The sequence below is a fragment of the Bubalus bubalis genome, chromosome 6, assembly GCF_019923935.1.
Source record: "Bubalus bubalis isolate 160015118507 breed Murrah chromosome 6, NDDB_SH_1, whole genome shotgun sequence".
Taxonomy (NCBI): domain Eukaryota; kingdom Metazoa; phylum Chordata; class Mammalia; order Artiodactyla; family Bovidae; genus Bubalus; species Bubalus bubalis.
In genome coordinates, this window is record NC_059162.1 from 94,494,699 (window position 1) to 94,516,018 (window position 21,320).

At 35.7% G+C, this 21,320-nt stretch overlaps 1 protein-coding gene across 8 annotated transcripts in view; it reads left to right on the forward strand.

Annotated features, from left to right (window-relative positions):
• Positions 1–21,320, forward strand: part of EPS15 (epidermal growth factor receptor pathway substrate 15) — a 139,913-nt gene that overhangs the window by 24,265 nt on the left and 94,328 nt on the right. For 7 of the 8 annotated variants that reach the window (XM_025289463.2, XM_025289465.2, XM_025289464.2 and 4 more), the window contains exons 2-8: positions 6,834–6,875; positions 10,177–10,266; positions 11,309–11,356; positions 14,429–14,524; positions 16,147–16,212; positions 17,343–17,468; positions 20,949–21,008. In XM_025289463.2, the coding sequence (XP_025145248.1) occupies positions 6,834–6,875; positions 10,177–10,266; positions 11,309–11,356; positions 14,429–14,524; positions 16,147–16,212; positions 17,343–17,468; positions 20,949–21,008 (528 nt within the window). Of the gene's footprint in view, positions 1–4,336; positions 4,394–6,833; positions 6,876–10,176; positions 10,267–11,308; positions 11,357–14,428; positions 14,525–16,146; positions 16,213–17,342; positions 17,469–20,948; positions 21,009–21,320 lie in introns of those variants that run through there. The other variant, XM_025289461.2, reaches the window with a different exon arrangement.

A 21,320-nucleotide genomic window follows, 5' to 3' on the forward strand; every position in this document is an offset into this window, starting at 1 on the left:
TTTTAATTTCATGCCTGCAATCACCATTTGCAGTGAATATTCTTATAAGAGGAGAATAAATGACAATTTTAATACAACCTACCAGACCTTAGGATGATATAACAGTTTTGTAACAACTTTTTTCTTAGTAAAATTTATTTGTTTTTTTCCTTAATAAAAATAGCAGCCACCTCCCCTTTTTTTGGTTTTCGTTGCATTAGTTAGGATATTGGTTCAAGCCAAAATCTCAGTGGCTTAAACAGGAGAGAATTTACCTCTCTCAAGTGACTGTCTAAGTAAGATAAGTAATAGAGGGCTGATGTGGCAGCTTCATGATAGTGTCAGAGACATAGAGACTTTTTCTCTATTGCTCTTGTATTTTCAACCATGTTTTCCATCTCACAGTCTGGGTAGATCCTCCACGTTTCACAGCCATATCTACCTTCTGGACAGCTGGAAGAAACAACTGGGAGGTAGAAGACATTCTCCTTCCCTGTAGGTGCACAACCTGAGAGCTGGGCACGTTATTTCCTTTCACATTTCATTGAGAGAAACCGAGATTGCAAAAGATGAGAAATGTACGTTTTGGTAGGTGTCCGCATGTTCGAGTAAGGTTTAGGGGTATTATTATTAAAGAAAGAAAACAGTAAAGGATATTAGGGAACAGTTAGCCATCTCTTTTTAATTCAATTAGTTTAATTGGAAACCTATGAAGAGTAGATATTATTAGCATTTTACAGATAAGTGGGCAGGCTTTTCAAAGAGGAAATAAATTGGTCATGATCTACCTAAGAAGTAGTGGAATGGGCTTTGAATTTAAGCCTATGTGAGGGTTGTTTCTTTTTTTTTTTTTAATAATATTTTGTTGGCTTCCTAATGTCTTATTTTCAAGCACTTAAGATTTTTTTCAGAGTAGTAATAAAGTTGACTGTTTAGAAGGGATTCTTCATATATTTATGAATATTTTACTTTGTGAAAAATGATACGTGTTTATGACCTAGCCAATGAATAAATAATTGCTTCAAATTATAATAATATTAGAAATTTTAAGTAAGGTTTTGACTTTTGATAACTTTAGTTTAGAAGTTTTCTTTTAGAAATTAATTTAGTTACTAAGTATTCATATATAATTTTGCATACTGATGGCACATTTTTGGATTTTACATTTTTTCCTAAGCTAAAAATATCTTAATTGTTTTTTTTTTAATTTTATTTTATTTTTAAACTTTACATAACTGTATTAGTTTTGCCAAATATCAAAATGAATCCGCCACAGGTATACATGTGTTCCCCATCCTGAACCCTCCTCCCAAATTGTTTTGTTCTATAAAATTAGGGAAGTGCTTATTATAAAAAATATTTTCAGAGAACACAGAGTAGTATAAAGAGGAATGTAAAAATCATTTGTAATTCCATTATCCAGAGATCATCACTGTTACCAGTTTAGCTATGCCTTTCAAGATTTTCTCTATGCATTCATTATGTGTGTTGTATCTATGTGATTTTTTTAAAATCTAAAATCATATTTCAGTAAAACAAAAAAAAGACAATTTTACCAAGATGCACCACACTCTTTGATCATCTTACTTGATGAGTGAATTGGCAATTTGGATGACTTTTTTCCATTCTCACTTAGCTGTATTGTATTAGTATAGTTGATCAGCACAGGATGTACTTAATCACTTACTGAGCTAACACCTTCTCAAATGTATTTATGTAGTAACCAATGAAGCTGTTTTCTTTAGCAGAGTCTTTATACATTTCTTTGGGAGTAGTACTCTTGCCTGGAAAATCCCATGGACGGAGGAGCCTGGTGGGCTGCAGTCCATGGGGTCGCGAAGAGTTGGACACGACTGAGCGACTTCACTTTCACTTTTCACTTTGCTGCATTGGAGGAGGAAATGGCAACCCACTCCAGTGTTCTTGCCTGGAGAATCCCAGGGACGGGGGAGCCTGGTGGGCTGTTGTCTATGGGGTCGCACAGAGTTGGACGTGAGTAAAGTGACTTAGCATGGTGAATATATAATTTTTTTTTTCATACTGGGACATGTTTGAGAATGAAAGGGACATTACAAGTATTTAAAGTTTAAAAAAAATTTTTTTGCCATCAAAAAAAAATTTTATTTTTATTATACTGAAGTGTAATATAGATCAGTAAAATAGTTCTGTTTTCAAAAATAAAAGTTTATAAAATACTTGTTTTATAGTACAACAAAATAAAGTCTTTACTCAGATACACAGATGACACCACCCTTATGGCAGAAAGCAAAGAAGAACTAAAGAGCCTTTTGATGAAAGTGAAAGAGGAGAGTGAAAAAGTTGGCTTAGAACTTAACATTCAAAAAACTAAGATCATGGCATTCAGTCCCATCACTTCATGGCAAATAGTTGGGGAAACAATGGAAACAGTGACAGACTTTATTTTTCGGGGCTCCAAAATCACTGCAGGTGGTGACTGCAGCCATGAAATTAAAAGATGCTTGCTCCTTGGAAGAAAAGCTATGACCAACCTAGACAGCATATTAAAAAGCAGAGACATTACCTTGCAGACAAAGGTCAAAGCTATGGTTTTTTCAGTAGTCATGTATGGCTATGAGAGTTGGACCATAAAGAAAGCTGAGTTCTGAAGAATTGATGCTTTTGAACTGTGGGGTTGGAGAAGACTCTTGAGAGTCCCTTGGACTGCAAGGAGATCCAACCAGTCCATCCTAAAGGAAATCAGTTCTGAATAGTCATTGGAAGAACTGATGCTGAAGCTGAAACTCCAATACCTTGGCCACCTGATGTGAAGAACTGACTCAAGACCCTGATGCTGGGCAAGATTGAAGGCAGGAGGAGAAGGAGAGGACAGAGGATGAGATGGTTGGATGGTATCACCAACTCGATGGCCATGAGTTTGAGCAAACTCCTGGAGTTGGTGATGGACAGGGAAGCCTGGCGTGCTGCAGTCCGTGGGGTCACAAAGAGTTGGACATGACTCAGTGTCTGAACTGAACTGACACTGATTATGAGAATATTTAGAAACAAAAACAGGATAGTTATTCTGGGTAATAGTCATATATTTTGCCAGCTTCTTAGACGTATCTGTCTCTAATATGTTGTTACAAACAGATATGTAATCATTATTCTACATGTTTCTTTAAATTTAGATGCTATAAAATCGTACTCTCCTATTTCATTTCATTCCAGTACAGAATATAAATTTATATAGTTAAAAATAGGAAGACTTTTGATGGAACTTCTAGAATTCATTACTTTAATTAAATCTCATGTTCTGTTTGAACTCATTCAATTTGTTTGGTACTTAATATTGCTTTTGAGGGATGTTTCAGTGCCTTGGCAAATTTTCTTTCTAATAATTGGTATTTTCTAAAAGCTTCAATAGCTGAATTTTTTTTTTTATCTTTTTTCATTGAACTTTAGTCTTTGATTAGGATTTCCCACTGATTTTGAACAATATGCAACCAATCATTAGAGGACTTGGCTTCAAAAAGATTCAGTAGTGAGACACTTAGGTTGGGTTTATAAAGTCAGTCTTTGAAAGATTCCAGCCTTTAAAATCTGATGACAGGTTGCAAGTAGGGAACACGTATTTCCATGTTTAAGTATATTTTTGTTTTGTTTTCAATACCATTTTTATCCTTATAATTTTAACTGTGGATATATGTAAACATTTGTAAGTTTTGGCATTTGCAGCTAACTCATTAATACTGATGCCACTAGAGTGCCATGATAAATTGAAGTAGCCTCAGAAGTTTTATCCAAATTATCTATCCATTTTCTAGAGAAATTTTAGTACGTAATTTTGTATTAAACATATAATTTCTTCTCTTTAGCTCATTGTTCTTAAAAGGATTTATCGGGTGATAATAAAGATTGTCAAGCAACAAAATAAACAGTTCTAGAATTATACCATACAACAAATGACAAAACCACCTCGAGGTTTGAGACTGTTGTCTCCTCACACATACTTCATTTGCACCTCACCTGTAGTTTCTCACTTAACTTTGCTGGCTAGTGGCCTGGTGCATGTTGCAGGTCATTGCACATCTCACTGTACCGACTGTGTCAGCAGGAGCACCAGCATCAAATATTTCTTCTACTGTCTCAAAAGGATGTAAAGAGTTAGCTGTCCATGGTTGCTTGTGTCTGAGGATACTTTTCACTGTCTTCTGTATGGTGTCCCTGGAAAGGTGTTATGTTTTATCTCTAAAGAGTCAGGGGAAAGGTGGAATTATCACTGGTCCTTTTTATGATTTCATCACTTGTTCAAGTGGTTAGAACACTTACACACTGTTAGCTTGGCCAGAAAATAGATGAATACAGTAGAGGTGTTCTAAATTCATCTTGGTTTATTTTAATGTAGTGATTAATGAAAAATACTTCATTCAAGGAAGTGAAAACCCTGAGACAGGTGGTAAACCACATGGGATGTTGAGACAAGAGATTGTACTGTCCTGAGCAAACCAGGGCATTTGAGAAACAGCTTGGTAATGTGAAAGAGTATGGAACTTAGAGTAGGACAGATCTGCATTTAAGTCCAGGCTCTGCCATTTAAAAGCTTGGACAAGTAACCTCTCTGAAACTTGGTGTGTTAGGGTTCTCAGAGAAACAGAACTAGTAGGACAGACACTCACACTGACCAGTTAATTTTAAAGAATTGACTCATGTCTTTGTGGAGGCTGGCAAGTCCTAAATCTGCAGGGCCTCTTGGAGACTGAGGGGAGAGTTGATGTTGCAGTTGAGTCTGAAGGTGATCTCAAGGCAGAATTACTTCTTCCTTTGGGGAGATCAGTCTTCTCTCTTAGGACTTTCAACTGCTTGGATGAGACCTCCCCACATTTCAGAGGATAATCTGCTTTATGGCTTTAAATGTTAATCACATCTAAAAAAAATACCTTTATAGTAACATGTAGACTGGTATTTGACCAAACAATGGGGTACTCTTGCCTCACCAAATTGACAAGTAAAACTAACTTTCACACAACGTTTCTTTATTTACTTACTGGGAAGATAATATATGACTCACAAGGATTAAGTGTGGTAGTATTTATAAAGCACTTAGTATAATGTGTTCTCAGAATGGGCACTGAGTACATGTTGGTCTTAATCTAGTTTTGTGCCCGTTAAGACTATAGGCCCAACTTTGATGCTTGAATATCTTTTCCTCTGTTTATCTTTGTATTTCTTCTAAGCTTCTCTCCTGTCTCTTCATCTGCTTAATAAATCCTGTCAAATCTGTCTTAAAAACTTTTTCTTCAAACCAAGCCCTTCTTTTTCACCATTGCCGGTGTTTAGGTCCTCTACAGGGCCATTACAATTTTGTCCTAAGTAACCTTCTGCATGCCATCCTACTTTCCCTCTTCACATACAAATAATCACTTAGTTAATTAGTGTTAACTAGTATTAGGTGCTTGAGCGTGTCCTCTTTTCCATCGTTATTTTCTTTACTTTTACCATGGGAGGTGAAGCCCTTCATCACTTGTCTTCTGTAACAGCGGTCCCTAACCTTTTTGGCAGCAGGGACCAGTTTCATGGAAGACAATTTTTCCATGGACTGGGGAGTTGGGTGGAGGGGGACAGTTTCGGGATGATTCAAGTACATTATATTTACTGTGAACTTTATTATTATTACATTGTGTTATATAATAAAGTAATAATACATCTCACCATAACGCTGAATTAGAAGCACCCTTGAGCTTATTTTCCTGCTACTAGAGTGATTATAAATACAGATGAAATTTTGCCCCCTTGCCTGCCCCTCACCACCTACTGTGCAGCCTAGGTTGTAATAGGCCAAGGACCAGAATGTGGTTGGGGACCCCTTATAATCTTATCTCTAATCCTTATCACCATTTAGAACTCCTTAGTAGTCTCGACAAATGTAACTGAGATTTCTGTTGATTGCATTTATCCCTTTGTGTAGAATCACCGTCTCCCCTGTTCCCCTATACCTCAGATTTCTGCACTGGTGTCACCCTCATGAAACCTTCCTGTATTTCCTTCCCAATTCCAGAACACTCTTAAACACATTCATGTACAAGTGAACCTGAGCCTTCAAATATTGATACTCCTCAGCTGCCTTTCAGATGAGATAATATATCTGTCCATCAGCTGACCAAGGAACCGTTTAGACTGTATTATGAATTGAATGGACTTCCCAGGTGGTGCAGTGGTAAAGAATCTGCCTGCCAGTACAAAAGACGTAGGTTCCATCCCTGGGTTGGGAAGATCCCCTGGAGGAGGAAATGGCAATCCACTCCAGTATTCTTGCCTGGAAAATTCCATGGACGGAGGAGCATGGTGGGCACAGTCCATGGAGTTGCAAAGAGTTGGACATCACTGAGTGAGCCACACATACATGTGAATTGAACACCACTCCCTGCCTACAAGCACTTCAGATCTAATATTAATATTTTTTTGTTCATTAGTTTGTATATTCACTTGATTACTTTATTGAAGTGCTTTTTTGTGTTCATCGGTACTTTGGGGACTTGGGTAGAGGATGAACTCTTAAGGTTTTGGGCTTCTCAGTTGCTCTTTAACCAAATCATTTCACCATAATTTGTTAAATATTGAGTTTCTGAGTAAAATTTTACAAGAGGAAAAGAGTTCTGATATCAAAAACAGTTTTAAAATTCCTGTTTTGTTTCTTGTCTACCTAATTCTTGGTAATCTACATGGCTGCCTTTATTTACTCTTCCTTCCGCCCAAAAGAAACAAAATTGAATTTTTTGAAATCATAGATATATTAATTGTATTTATCTTTATTTCATGTATCTGTTGAATGAATGTAATTATATTAATACAAGTCATTGAATAGCATTTAATTTCTAATTATTTATTTATTTTAGTTGTCAAGTGGAAATCCTCTTTATGAAAAATACTATAGACAGGTAAGATGATTGTTTCTTATAGAATATACTTTCAACTCCTGATTGTATTCAGCCTGCTGAATAAATTTGACATTTCTTGTTTTCATTTTCTTGTGCTTTAATCTCCTGCTTTGATTAATGTGTTTAACAAGTTTTCAGAAAATTAAGGAAAGATAATTAAGCCCAAACACTTGTCTTAAATATCTATCTTAAAAATCCATGTAGCATTAGATATATTCATCCAGATACAAACATCCGAATTAATTTATAAGTTATTTAGACATGACTTTTATGTTATTTTAAAGACGTTTTAAAGTTTAATTTTCATCAAGTTGAAGCCCTAGCACTCATATAAATATAAAATGAACATGTATCAAAGATTTTTCTTCAACTCATTAATTATTGAGAGAACCACTGAGATGTAAAAATGGGAATATGAGTTACAGAGATTTATATTGTCCATCAGAGAAAATTAATTTCATTGGTATGGATAGGAATCATTTGCATTGCTATCAGTTTTATATAATTTAACCTCTGCCCCTGCAGAGTATAAAATAAAAAGCTTAGTTCATAGAAGTCTAAGGTGCAAACCATAGATCAGATAATCTTCTGAAAGCATAGACAGTATTATTTGCCCATTTCCAAATATCAAATCATTTTTCTTTATAATTTCTTCACCTTCTGATCATGATTACTGAAAAGGCTGATCTCATTATATTTGATCCTATTGTCTACATAATTGCAGCAAGTTTTAATGAACCACTATAGGTCTTCTTGTGTGACTTGCAAGCCTAAAGCTGTATACTTACTATTTAACAACTTCTAAGGTCAGGTAATAAGTTTCTGCTTAAAGCCTTTGTTATATTCTTCTATTTTGAGATTAAGATCCAAATATTTCACATGCAGTGCATGTAAATTTACCTCATCTTGGGATTTCCCATATCTGCTAAGGTTCCTGGCCTTCTGAGTAACCTTGCTTTAGTGCTTGAGACACTTGGGATCTTACAAACCATGTAGCAGGCTGGTCTTCTTGTGGCGGCCTGGTAGACTTTGGCTCTACGTAAAGTCAGTCCCTGATGCTTAATAGCGTCTTGTTCTATCTGAATGAAAGAGAATCATTTCAAGTATGGCCTTCCTTTTGTACCATTGGTTTACTCAACTATATCCTGATAAAAAGGAGAACAAATTATTATTTAGCTTATAACTATAGGGCCATAAAAGATAAGGACATTCATTAAAGGTTTTTGATTTCTGAAGGGTCAGTGCGAATCAGATACCATTGAAAAGTATTTCATTCAGATTACCAAAGCAGCACCTGCTAAATTGAGGGATAATTTACTAAGAAAGGGCTTTTCCACGTAACCATTAGAAAATAGAATAGTAAAAATAATACCAGCAGTATTGCATGTAAAAAATCATAATTGAGTTTTCCATAACACTTCATTCAGCTCTGTGTAATTAATTTGTGTTCTCCTGCATCTTGGGTTAGGAGTTTGCTTTCATGAGATATATCTGCTTCCAGTATGCAGAGTCCTGGAATTTTGACTTGGTCTATCAGTATAGTCTGAAAGTTGTCTAAGTGATGTCAGCCTAGAAGTCTTTACCCAAAAGTCTATGTTTTAAAGTGTTAATAGTTCAGAGTATGTGGTATTGTTCTTTCCATGAGGCTCTGAGACTCTTCCTTTGTTGAAGAGGTGCCCTGTAGCTTATGGCAGAGCCTTTAGGCAGACATAAACTGGCTGTAGATGACAAAGACTGAATGGCTATGTTTAATTATTATAGTAGCCAAAAGAATGGAAGATAGTAAAAATGTTTACTGGAAATGCATAAGTATTTTCTTCAGAGTTTGATCAGTGTTTCCCCTCAGTGCCTCTGTTTTTGGGCTATCTGGGGAGAGAGATGTTTCTTCTCCAACCCTTGTCAGAGAGTAGGCAAAGAAAAGGAGTTGTGGAGAATTCTAGAGGCTGATTTCCTAACCTTTTTTGTTCTTCTTTGTTACCCAAAATGTGGATTGGGCAATTCTTTTCTGTTTGCTGAGTGCCTGATTTATCCCATGTTCTAGCACTTGAAAGAAAGGATTTCTGTTTTGCTTCTTTGCCGGGTTTGGTCTGTCTGGAATGCTTTGTATATGTTTTAGTAAACTTAATCTTTTAACTAAAGTGGAAAAGCAGCCAGCTCACAAATATCCTAGTATCATGTTACTCTTCCCATGATGTTTTAAAATTTACTTTTCATTTTTTACAAATAGAACTTTAGGAAATCTCTACAGAAGTGAGAGTCGTTTTTTTTTTTTTTTTTTTTGAACTGTTTTTCTGTTCTTGGTGACCTCATTCTGTCTTAAAGGAAAGTCCCCATCAGTTAAAATGATGTGTTTCCCTTAATGTACTTTAGGAACTTAGCAGTTTTTTAAATGTTACTTAAAGTTTATAATAGAATCACTGCTAGTTTTAGTACTGATATTGCTTTGATTTTTTAAAAAGTGTTGCAGTTTCTTAAGAGTAAGTATAAAAGCAGAAGTTAATTATTTAAAGATATTAAAAAAAAAAAAAACCACCAGATAACTGTGCAGCTATTCACATTTATCAGAAGACCTCTCCAGAAATTATTGCTCTTTTCCTGTATTGCCATTCAAGTTTATTGGAATTTAAATGGCACCTATAGAAGACTTGGAATTAGAAAATATATGTTAATATTATGACTCCACTAATTTGTTCTACATCTTCTGAGCTTCAGGGTTTTTTTGTTCCCTGACCAGGCATTGAACCCAGGCCCCAGAAATGAAAGTGCCAAGTCCTAGCCACTGGTTCGCCAGGGAATTCCCCAAGCTACAGTTTTATCATTTGTGTAATGGACATGATAAAAAACACATTGTAGACAGACAGTGCTCTCTAGATGGTACTCTTCTCATATGGGTCTCCAATATTACATTATACCTGATGCGAATATTACACCTGATGCGAAGAACTGACTCATTTGAAAGGACCCTGATGCTGGGAAAGATTGAAAGTGGAAGGAAGGGGATGACAGAGGTTGAAATGGTTGGATGGCATCACTGACTCAATGGACATGAGTTTGAGTAAACTGCGGGGGTTGGTGATGGACAGGGAGGCCTGGCGTGCTGCAGTCCATGGGGTCTCAAAGAGTCAGACACAACTGAGTGACTGAACTGAACTGAACTGAGTATTACATGGCCTTTGTTAGTGAGAGGATTCCTGCTCTCTTTTTTAAAAACTCACTTCTCAAATCATAGGGAGGAATGCAGGTAAATAATCATAATTTTGTCTTTATGTTTTTTGTCAGCTTATGGTTTATATTTTTTCAGGTTGATACGGGCAATACTGGAAGGGTATTGGCTTCTGATGCTGCTGTATTCCTAAAAAAATCAGGACTTCCAGACCTGGTACTTGGAAAGGTAGTATTTGTTCATTGTATCCATAACTAGATATAATGAATATTTATTAGTGTAGATAAATTGGATAAAATTCAAAAGACATCTCGAGAAACTTAAAACTGAGTCATGAAAGCAGTTACAGTAATCCAATGGAGGGAATTTCTGGTGTAGTGATTTATCCTCTTGGAAAATATGGTGTTTTTCAGATTTTTAGAAAACAAATTACTTTTTAGTAGAATGAAATGAGGAAGTAATAGTACATTTGAGTGTTGTGGGGAGAAACAGTGCAGACTGGGAACCTTGCCACCCACTCAGAATTGGCTGTTTCCCTGCTTCCTCTATTAGAACTGTCTCTTAAATGTGTTAAATTTGTGGTAAATAGAGTAGGAGATGAGAGGCTTAGGAAAGAGCAGAAAGAGGTGGAAAGTCCCTCTTTTGGCTTGATGTCCTTATAAATCCTTATGTATGATATTGATATGTATTCAACCCTGAAAAATAATTGTTAATAATTTAATTATTCACAAATAAACATTAACTATTTCAGCTTACCCATAAGAAAGAATATCATCTTAATAAGGATCTAAAATCAAGGTAGCATATTCTAGTAGAAAGAGCATTGGACTTAGAACCTGGGTTAATAAAAAAGTCATTGGACTGAAAGTTAGAACCTGGGCTTCATTTCTTTTCCCTGATGTCTTGGATGTTTATGAGTAAGTCACTTAACCTCATTGGACCTTAATATCTTTGTGTAGGGTTACACTAAGTGATGGAGAAGGAAATGGCAACCCACTCCAGTGTTCTTGCCTGGAGAATCCCAGGGACAGGGGAGCCTGGTGGGCTTCTGTCTATGGGGTCACACAGGGTCGGACACGACTGTAGTGACTTAGCAGCAGTAGCAGCAACACTAAGTGATCGTCAAAGTTTCTTTCTGCTTTTAATTCTACAGTTCTTAAATCTGACTACCAAAGAGCATGAGGTTGTCAATTGCATGAATTTTATTTATCTGTAAGATGATTTTTGTTTTAAATATAGATTGACACTTTTCTTTTCTTCTAAATTTCAGATCTGGGATTTAGCTGACACAGATGGGAAAGGTATCCTGAACAAACAAGTAAGATTCAGAGACTGACATGAGCAATTTTTGAGTGATTCAGAATAAAAAATAGCCAGCAGTTTTTTTGTATTTTTAAACTAAAAATTCATTTTTGCAAAATTAGGGTTTTGCAAGGACAAGTGTTATAATAAGGAAAATACTTTCAATCACTAGACATTAAAGTACCTAATTCCCAAAGATTAGAGTTTGGTGATGTTCGTTCTCCTGGAGTGTCAGTTTGGGCTGTTATAGCAAAATACCACAAACAGCAAAAATTTATTGCTCACAGTTCTGGAGGCTGGAAGTCTGAGATAAATTGCCAGCATGATTCTAGTGAGAACTTTCTTCTAGATTGCAGACTTTTTCTTTATCCTTACATGGCAGAATGTGCTAGTTATTTCTTTAAACCCTCTTTTGTAAAGCACTAGGCCCATTTATAAGGGCCCTATCCTAATGGTCTAAGTACTTCCCAGAGGCTCTGCCATTGTTTTGGGGAGTTTAGCTTTCAATATATGGATTTTGGCGGATACATTCAAATAATAACATGGGATTTATTTTTCTTATTCAGGGAGACTTTGCTCTTTGTATCTTACTAAGTTTCTTATGTGTTCAGGGTTATAAATAAAAGTGGCTTTTATTATTTATGTGTTAAGATGGTATTGCCTTGTATGTTTGAAGGGAAGCTCTTGGCTAATCAAATCTAAGTATGGTATATTCTGGTCTAGATTTTATTGCTAACATATAAACCAAAAAATGGTTTACAGGCCAGAAGTCAGTCTTGGGCCAGAGCTATGTGAAAGTGGTTGTGGGTATTAGACACCATTAGAGTACTTTAAAGTTTCACTTGTTGGAGATAGATTTCAGAGTTCTACAGGATTAAATTCAAAGCTTGCTACATGCTGATACATTGGCTGAGCACTACTACTCAAAGTTAATTCCCCCTATAGGGATAACTGAAGCTGACTGAGAAAAAGGGTGGAAAAGTTAGATGAGGGGTCAGAATACCCAGTCTCTTATTTAAGATTCCAAGGCTAGATTGTGGTCCTCATTGGACCCCCTGGCCAGAAGAGCCGATTTGGTGCCTTGGAGACATTGGAAAACTAAATTCATGTGAGCATCCAGGGTGCTCTAGACTTAGTCAGCAGATTATTTGTTGAGTACCTATTTTGAGCCAGGCTTTGGAGATACAGAAGTAAATGTGATGGAATGTGATCCCTGTCTTCAGGAACTTAACAGTAAAATAAATTCTTCATTGCTACTCCTAGTCTTGGGATGTTTAGTTTGAGTTGCCTTTGTTATATCCAGGTGGCGGGATTTATGGATCTGCAGTTAAACTTTGATGTTTGCATTGAAGGAATAGATTTTTGAATTAACATATGAAATTAAGGACATAAACCAATACTTACTGAGTTTCTATGAGCCAAAAATAATAGTGCTTTCTTCCTATAGTGTGGTTTTAAATTTTGTTCCTTACAGTACATTGTAAGGAATTAGCCCCCCTTTTAAAGAGGTGTTTTTTGTTTTTTTTTTTTTAAACTTGCCTAAGGCCTCATAGGGCTTCCCTGGTGGCTCAGCTGTTAAAGAAGCCGCCTGCAATGCAGGAGACCTGGGTTCGATCCCTAGGTCGGGAAGATCCCGTGGAGAAGGGAATGACTACCCACTCCAGTATTCTAGCCTAGAGAATTCCATGGACTGTATAGTCCATGGAGTCACAAAGTTGGACACGACTGAGCGACTTTCATTTCATTTCATTTCATTTCAAGGCCTCATAACAAGTAGTAGAACTAGAATTCAGTGCAGTATCATTTCACTTCAGAGCCCGTCCATATTATCTGGGATGTGGACTTGATTATCTAAGAGAATTGAATCTCATGCAGAATGACAAGAGAAAAAGGGTTATATAGAGTTCAGCATTTCAAGGATGGGAGGAGACAAGGCTCCAACAGAAGATACTTGGAAGGTCAGAGAGGAATTTGGACAGCTTTATGAAATGAAGCTGTGCTCGTAGAGGAGAGCTTCAGGAAGGATCATACTGTCCAGGCTGCCAAAAGAAAAGTAGGTTGAGGTTTTTTTCTTTTTTCTGAGAGTCTATTGTATTTTGTAGCTATGAATTTGTGACAGTTGTTTCTCTGGCTAATGGTGGGAGTTGAAGTCAAATGGCATAGAAGCTTGTGCGGTGAATGAATAGAGAAGGGGAGATCTTGAAATAGCATTTTTTCAAGATATTTATTAGTGAAGATGAAGTACTGTATGAACAGACAACCTGCAAGTTTCTATGAGTAGGTTATGAATTGAGTAAGGAAGTTGTAGGTGAGAACAGGAGATTTGAGAATCAGCAGCTGTACCTAGAGTATTGACAAATTGTAAGTAATCATGACTGGAGTAAAAAGTTTTTGTTATGCCTATTCTGAGACTTGATTTTAACTGAGAACAGCTGAAAACAAGTTGCTTCAGTGTCTTCCCACTTACTAATTAAATTTTGAACTAAGGCTTCAAATGCCAAAAATCCAAGGACTTTTGGGAGAGATTTGTAAGTGTTTTGAAGTCAAGCACTTATATAATTGTTTCAGATGTTGCATAGTTATTCTTTGTAGCTTTTCTGGAATAACAGTGACTGAATCATTTGAATGATTGTTCTAGTGTCAAAATTTATAATCTTAAATCCAGATATGACTTTTGATAACCTTTTATTTATTTTCTTCTAGGTGTTATTTTCTTCTAGACTTTTTTCTAAGATTCTTTTTCTTAAGTGATAAAAATATTTCTTACCATCATTAAATATTCTTTGAAACATGATTATTAATCTTGGTATATTTCCCATCCCATGTGTATATCAGTTTATTTTCTCATTTATATTAATATTTTTTGCTGTTTATTATATCAGGAATATCTTTGTACATAGAGCTCTTGTATTTAGAGCAAGTGTTTTTTAAAGCAAGTGTGCTGTTATATTCACTGAGACATAAAAATTTTGGAGTAGTTGTGAATTGTTTTATATTTTAAGATTGAAGATATATGTGTAGATAGATGGATGGATGGATGAATGGGTAGATGGATAATGCTCTTAACAGTCATACTTTTCTTTCTCAGGAATTCTTTGTTGCTTTGCGTCTTGTGGCATGTGCCCAGAATGGATTGGAGGTTTCACTAAGTAGTTTGAACCTGGCTGTTCCTCCACCAAGATTTGTAAGAAATGCTTTTAAATTTAAATTGTATTTTAAAAACTGATACCATGTGATTAGAAAGTAGTATTTCCTTGCTTCTGTTTACTTTTATTTATTTAACTTCCTATTGATATGCTTTTAGCTTGTTTCCAGTCTTTTATTATTTAAAAATTGCTGCAATAAATAGAAACCTTGAATCTGTCACTTTGCGTGTGCAGAAATATATGTATAAATTCTCAGATGTGGAATTGGTGTTTCAAAGTTTGTGCATTGTAATTTTCACTTATAATAACTTGTCTTCCATAGTGGTGGTTTTAGTTCATAGTCCCACCAGCAGTTGGTTGAGTGTACTTTTTCTAGCTTACTGTTGTCAAACTTTTGTTTCTTGTAAATTTGGTAGGTGACCAGTGGAATGTAAGTATAGTCTTAATTTTATCCTTTTGGTTTTATGAAGTGAAGTTGAGTAGTTTTTCTCATGCTTATGAGCCATTTACATTGTCTTTATGTGAAATGTCTGTTAATAACTTCTGCCTATTTTTCTTTGGTTGTTGGTCTTATTGAATTCAAGAGGCTTTTCATATATTAGGGAAACAGTTATTTGTCTATATGAATTGCAGATATTTTTTCCCATTTTGCTATTTGTCTTTTGACTTTGTGGTAATTTGTTTTCCCATAAAGAAGATATTGTATTTAATGTAAATGGATTAGTTGAATTTAAGGTTTTTGTGGTTTCTTTGTTCACATTGACATTAATCCTGATGTAAGGTGTGTATGGATTCAAATTTATATTTCTTCAAGATGACTACCATGTTTATTGAATAGTCTTTTCCATACTGATTTGAAATGCCACCTCAATCATGACATTCTCATATGTATTTATTTTTTCTGTGTTTTTCTGTTTATATCCATTGATCTGTTTATCTGTATGTTGATCTCACATTGTTTCAGTGATCATATTTGATAATTTATATCTGATAGGGCTAGTCCTCTCCACCTTACTGCTTTTTTCACAAGTTTCATAGCTCTTCTTGTTTTTAAAATTCAGTATTTTAAAAGTATTTGGTCTAAGTATAATGAATTTAACTTCAGTTTTGAGAATTTCTATACTTCTGAGTTTAATTGTGGAGTCAGAGGGTTAATTTAGGGATTTGTTGCCTAACTATATACTATTAGTAAACATTTTCAAATATAGCCATCTCTACAAGCAAATAAACATAATAACTTGGACATGCTATTGGTAGGTTCCTGTACTTGAGACTTAGAAATCTTAAGTTGTGCTTGTCCCTGTCTGCTTTCCTTAAATATTGTGGGGAAAAGTCATCAGTTAACAGGGCCATAAATATTTTTGTTACGTTCAGATAACTGTGTCTTCATTTTATTTTGATTTCAGGTGTAATAGGATTTATTCTATAAGACTTAACATGTTTTAGTTAGTGCTCCACAGTCATTTATGCAGCTAACACAGCTAATTCAGTTTTTGTTTCATTTGTACTTCAGTGAAAGCCTGAGTTAATGTTAAATAGTGTCCTTTGTGTATTGAGATCCAGCATTTTGTCTGAGTGTTTAAATCCAAACATGATTTCCTCTTCATTTTTTATTGAAATGAGGATTTCAGCCCTTCGTGTGCTATATTTTCCTTTTTAGCATGATACCAGTAGTCCTTTGCTAATCAGTGGAACCTCTGCAGCTGAGCTCCCATGGGCTGTAAAAGTAAGTAAACTTTTTGACTATTCTTTTATCACACTTTGCTTCTTACGTACATAATCCTCTCTCCCTTCTTTCAAAATGTATCGCAGGGTGCTTTAGACTTTCATTTTTTACTGTGGAGGAAATGCTGGTACTAGAAATTGCTTGAGTCATGTTATTCTCTGTCAGTCATTTTTTGACTGTATTGGCTTAATCTCCTTTCTTTTGTAGTGTAAACTAAAAATGGTGATGTCATAATCTGGTATTAACTAAGATATTTGATGAATACGTAGTTTACCCCACTGGTATTATTTCTTATTTGAAAAGTTCTGCCTAACTAAATATTCTCTTTATGGCTCTAAAACAATTCTTTAAGAAATCTTTTTCTGAAATGGGTATTTTGCCTTATAGTTATTTAGAAACACCGAAATGGTTATAGCTATCTTACCAGGTTTTAAAAATTGTAATTTTAAAATAGAATATAGCAGATAAAATAATCTGTAATAAATGTATAGCTTTGTCAGAAAACCATTTTGGTTTGTATGCCTTGTGTGCTAGTCTGTAAGGATCTGGTCTTGACTTGGCAAATCATGAATGATAGTTTTTATGTTATACAGATAATTTACAGGGATTTTAGGAAATACCTTATTATTGATATGAAAAAGATATCTTGCTTTGGAAAAAATGAGGGAAATGATGTTTATTTCTTTGGCAAGGATTTCTTTTTAAAAAAAATTGAGTTTGAAATGTAATTAATGCCAAGTTTAGAAAGTCATAGAATGTCACTAACAGCTGTTGGTTCTTGCAGAAGTTGTTGCTTTGCTTTGGGTCTGTTTGAGAGGGTTAGACTAGATGCTCTTCTCAAAGTCCTTCGATCCCTGAAATCTTTTGATTTTAAAATCCCTGATTTTAACTTAACAATAGAAAAGGTAAAGATGACGGTTCAGTTACAAAAGGAATGGAGAGAATTCTAACCTTTTGAGTGGAATAACTTTTAAATTACTATTTACTACATTATATTTGGATGAAAGTGAAATATGTTTTTTAAATGATCATTTTAAAAATGTTGCCTAGTCTTTGAGGACTTAATGTTTATAACTGCAGTTACGTTCCTTTCCCTCTTATTTAACTTGCAATCTTTTTTTATATTATAGCCTGAAGATAAGGCCAAATATGATGCAATTTTTGATAGTTTATGCCCAGTGAATGGATTTCTGTCTGGTGATAAAGTGAAACCAGTGTTGCTCAACTCTAAGTTACCTGTGGATATTCTTGGAAGAGTAAGATATTAAATTCTAAGTGTAACTTTTATGTATTTTAATTTTACTTGAAACTGGAACAGTTTAGCTCACTGCTAAAGAATACATAGATCCTATTTTGAAGTTGTAGTGTTATAGAATTTTTTGTGCTCTCACTTAAAACTATTGCCAATTTCTTTCTTTCTTTGGTTATTCCCTCTAAAATATGAGTGTTCGAAATTAGCTGTCATAATCCTCTAGGTAAGGCCTTTTGTCTTTGGGTAGTATGCTCTGACCTCCCAGTTCCTTGATTTAATTTCCAGAGACCATCAGTATTCTATATCTCCCTCTATTCCACGACTGTATCATGGGGCCTGGTTAAAGGAAGTTTCATCTCTGAAATCATAAATTCTACTCTCTAAAGAGAACTTCTTGGCTTTCTAGATTTCTTTCCTAGATATTTGCAAGACTAATTCTTTGATGTTATCAAGACTTTTATCAGTTCAGTTCAGTCGCTCAGTCGTGTCCAACTCTGCGACCCCATGAATCGCAGCATGCTAGGCCTCCCTGTTCATCACCAACTCCTGGAGTTCACCCAAACTCATGTCCATCGAGTCAGTGATGCCATCCAGCCATCTCATCCTCTGTTGTCCCCTTCCCCTCCTGCCCCCAATCCCTCCCAGCATCAGAGTCTTTTCCAATGAGTCAGCTCTTCGCATGAGGTGGCCAAAGTATTGGAGTTTCAGCTTTAGCATCAGTCTTTCCAATGAACACCCAGGACTGATGTCCTTTAGGATGGACTGGTTGGATCTCCTTGCAGTCCAAGGGACTCTCAAGAGTCTTCTCCAACACCACAGTTCAAAAGCATCAATTCTTCAGCACTCAGCTTTCTTCATAGTCCAACTCTCATATCCATACATGACCACTGGAAAAACCATAGCCTTGACTAGACGGACCTTTGTTGGCAAAGTAATATTTCTGCTTTTGAATATGCTGTCTAGTTTGGTCATAGCTTTCCCTCTAAGGAGTAGGATCAGACTCTTATTTTCTCTGTCCTTTGGCTTTACTTTTTTCTTCATCCATCTTGGATTCTTTTGGTTCACAGTTTCATGTCAGTATCCTTAGTTTCTTTGCCATGTTTTCTAATCTGCGTGATGAAAATCTAACCTTACATGAAGCTAATTATTTGCCTTCTCTCTGGTTGCATTTGGACTATTGAGAAAGTCTCGTAAGATTAGTATCCTCATAGTTTTGTGATCACCAGCCTCAGCTGGGCTTTCTGTACTATAGCCTCTCTTGTGCTGTTTGCATAGTGATTTCTTAATACCCCTCTTTATATTTTAGACCTTGTCTACTCTCTTTAAACCTCTAGTCTTTTCTTTAATTTCTTACTTAGACTAAGTAAGTAAATCATGGCTACACCATTTCTTAACTGTGTGACCTTGGGCAAATCATTAGAAAACCATGTCTCAGTTTTCTAATCTTTTAAAATTAGCTTGTTTTCTAGGGTTTCCCTGGTAGGTCAGATGGTAAAGAATCCACCTGCAGTGCAGGAGACCCTGGTTTGATTCCTGGGTTGGAAAGATCCCATGGAGAAGGGATAGGCTGCCTACTCCAGTATTCTTGGTCTTCCCAGGTGGCTCAGACAGTAAAGAATCTGCCTGCAATGAGGGAGACCTGGGTTTGATCCCTGAATTGGGAAGATCTCCTGGAGAAGGGAATGGCTACCCACTCCAGTATTCTTGCCTGAAGAATTCTGTGGACAGAGGAGCCTGGCAGCCTACAGTTCATGGGATCGCAAAGAGTCAGACATGACTGAGTGACTTTCGTATCACATCGTTCTGTTTATAGGGTACACAAGTTAAATGGGATAATGTATATAAAGTACCTAGCACAGAGCTTGGCACATACTCTTTGAATGTTAGCTGCCATGATGGTGACGATGACAACAACTTGTCATCACAATACCAGTAACTACTGGATCAGTGTTGTATAGTTTAGGTGCTAAACTAATTTTCTAATCTTGTTTTCTACTAATTATTTTTATACCATATGATCAGTATTAGATTTCTAAACTATAAATGTAATCTTGTTATTTTTTACTTAAAAGTTACCCTCTTAGGCAGCTTCCTATTGCATTTGGAATAAAGTCGAAACTTCAAGGCCCTCAGCGACCAAACACTTGCTTGTATTCACTCCTGTCTGTCATCAGTATACCTTCTCTTTCTGCCACAAATAAAATTTTGTTGACTAACTTAAATACCTTCATTTCAACAATTTAAAATAGTCTATAGCTGGTCTAAAGCTATGGAAGATAGTCTAGGTTTAGACCAAATATATCAGGACTTTAGGTTTATCGGGCTTCCCTGGTGGCTCAGATGGTAAAGCTTCTGCCCACAATGTGGGAGACCTGGGTTTGATCCCTGGGTTGGGAAGATCCCCTGGAGAAGGAAATGGCAACCCACTCCAGTATTCTTGCCTGGAGAATCCCATGGACAGAGGAGCCTGGTAGGCTACAGTCCATGGGGTTGCAAAGAGTTGGACATGACTGAGCAACTTCACTTTCTTTCTTTCTTTAAGGTTTATTTATTCTCTGTATGGTCTGGACATTAGTTGGCTAATGATTAATAATACAATGTTCATTGAATATGTATTTCAGTTGATTAGCGGTTCCTGTGTTATAGGAAAACAATAATGGACTTGGTTAGAAGTCTTCAGATTGAAGACTGATTCTGTTACTTAATAATAGTTACACGAGCCTATGTAAGTCATGTAGTCTCAGGTCTAAAATAGGTTTTATAGTACCACATGAAGTTGTTGCATGAAGTAACTGAGGTGATGTTTTTAAAAAAATGTAGTAGTTTAGTGCTCAGCTTTGTCCAACTCTTTGTGACCCCCATGGACTGTAGCACACCAGGCTTTCCTGTCCTTGACCATCTTCTGGAGCTTGCTCAAATTCGTGTCCATTGAACTGGTGATGCCATCCAACCATCTCATGTCTGTCGTCCCCTTCTCCTGCCCTCAGTCTTGCCCAGCATCAGGGTCTTTTCCAGTGAGTCAGCTCTTTGCATCAGGTGGCCAAAGTTTTGGAGCTTCAACTTCAGCATCAATCCTTTCGATGAATATTGAGGACTGAGTTCCTTTAGGATTAACCGGTTTGATGTCCTTGTGGTCCAAGGGATTCTCAAGAGTCTTCTCCAACACCACAGTTCAAGTATCAAAAGTTGTTTAAAATACTGTGTTACGTAGTTGTTTTCTTAGTTGAGAGGAGCAAAACATTTTCTTTAAAAATTTGCAAAGTGATTTCTGTTTAAAACTACTTGGTATTAAGAATTATGATTAATTTTTTTTTTTTACAGAAATTCTATTAGTGATGTAATAAGATGCCCAGCATAATTGAAATTTCTCAGAAAAATAGATTTTATAATGTTTAGGAAAAACTTTTTCCTCCAAATATATATTTGATATATACAATTAGCACATGAAATGATGTTAATCTTAACCAATTATTTTCTTTTTAAGGTTTGGGAATTGAGTGATATTGACCATGATGGAATGCTTGACAGAGATGAGTTTGCCGTTGTAAGTAACCTAATGCTTTTGAAATTTTAAACATCTTAATGGTTTTCTCAAGTGAAAATTTCCCATTTTTGTTTATCTTTAGAGGAAAACTACATTTCTCTTAAAATTAATGGTATGACTATTTTTATCTAGAATTTATAGTCAATAAATATTATTCAGCAAATGGGTAATGGAGAGGGAATGTTTTTGCCCTCTTTATTTTATTTGACTTTAAGATATGTAAGAATACATGCTTTGGATAATGCACTCTAAAGATGCTGAATATAATCTTTTGAATCTCAACTTGACCAGGCATCTTAGTGCCTACTTCTG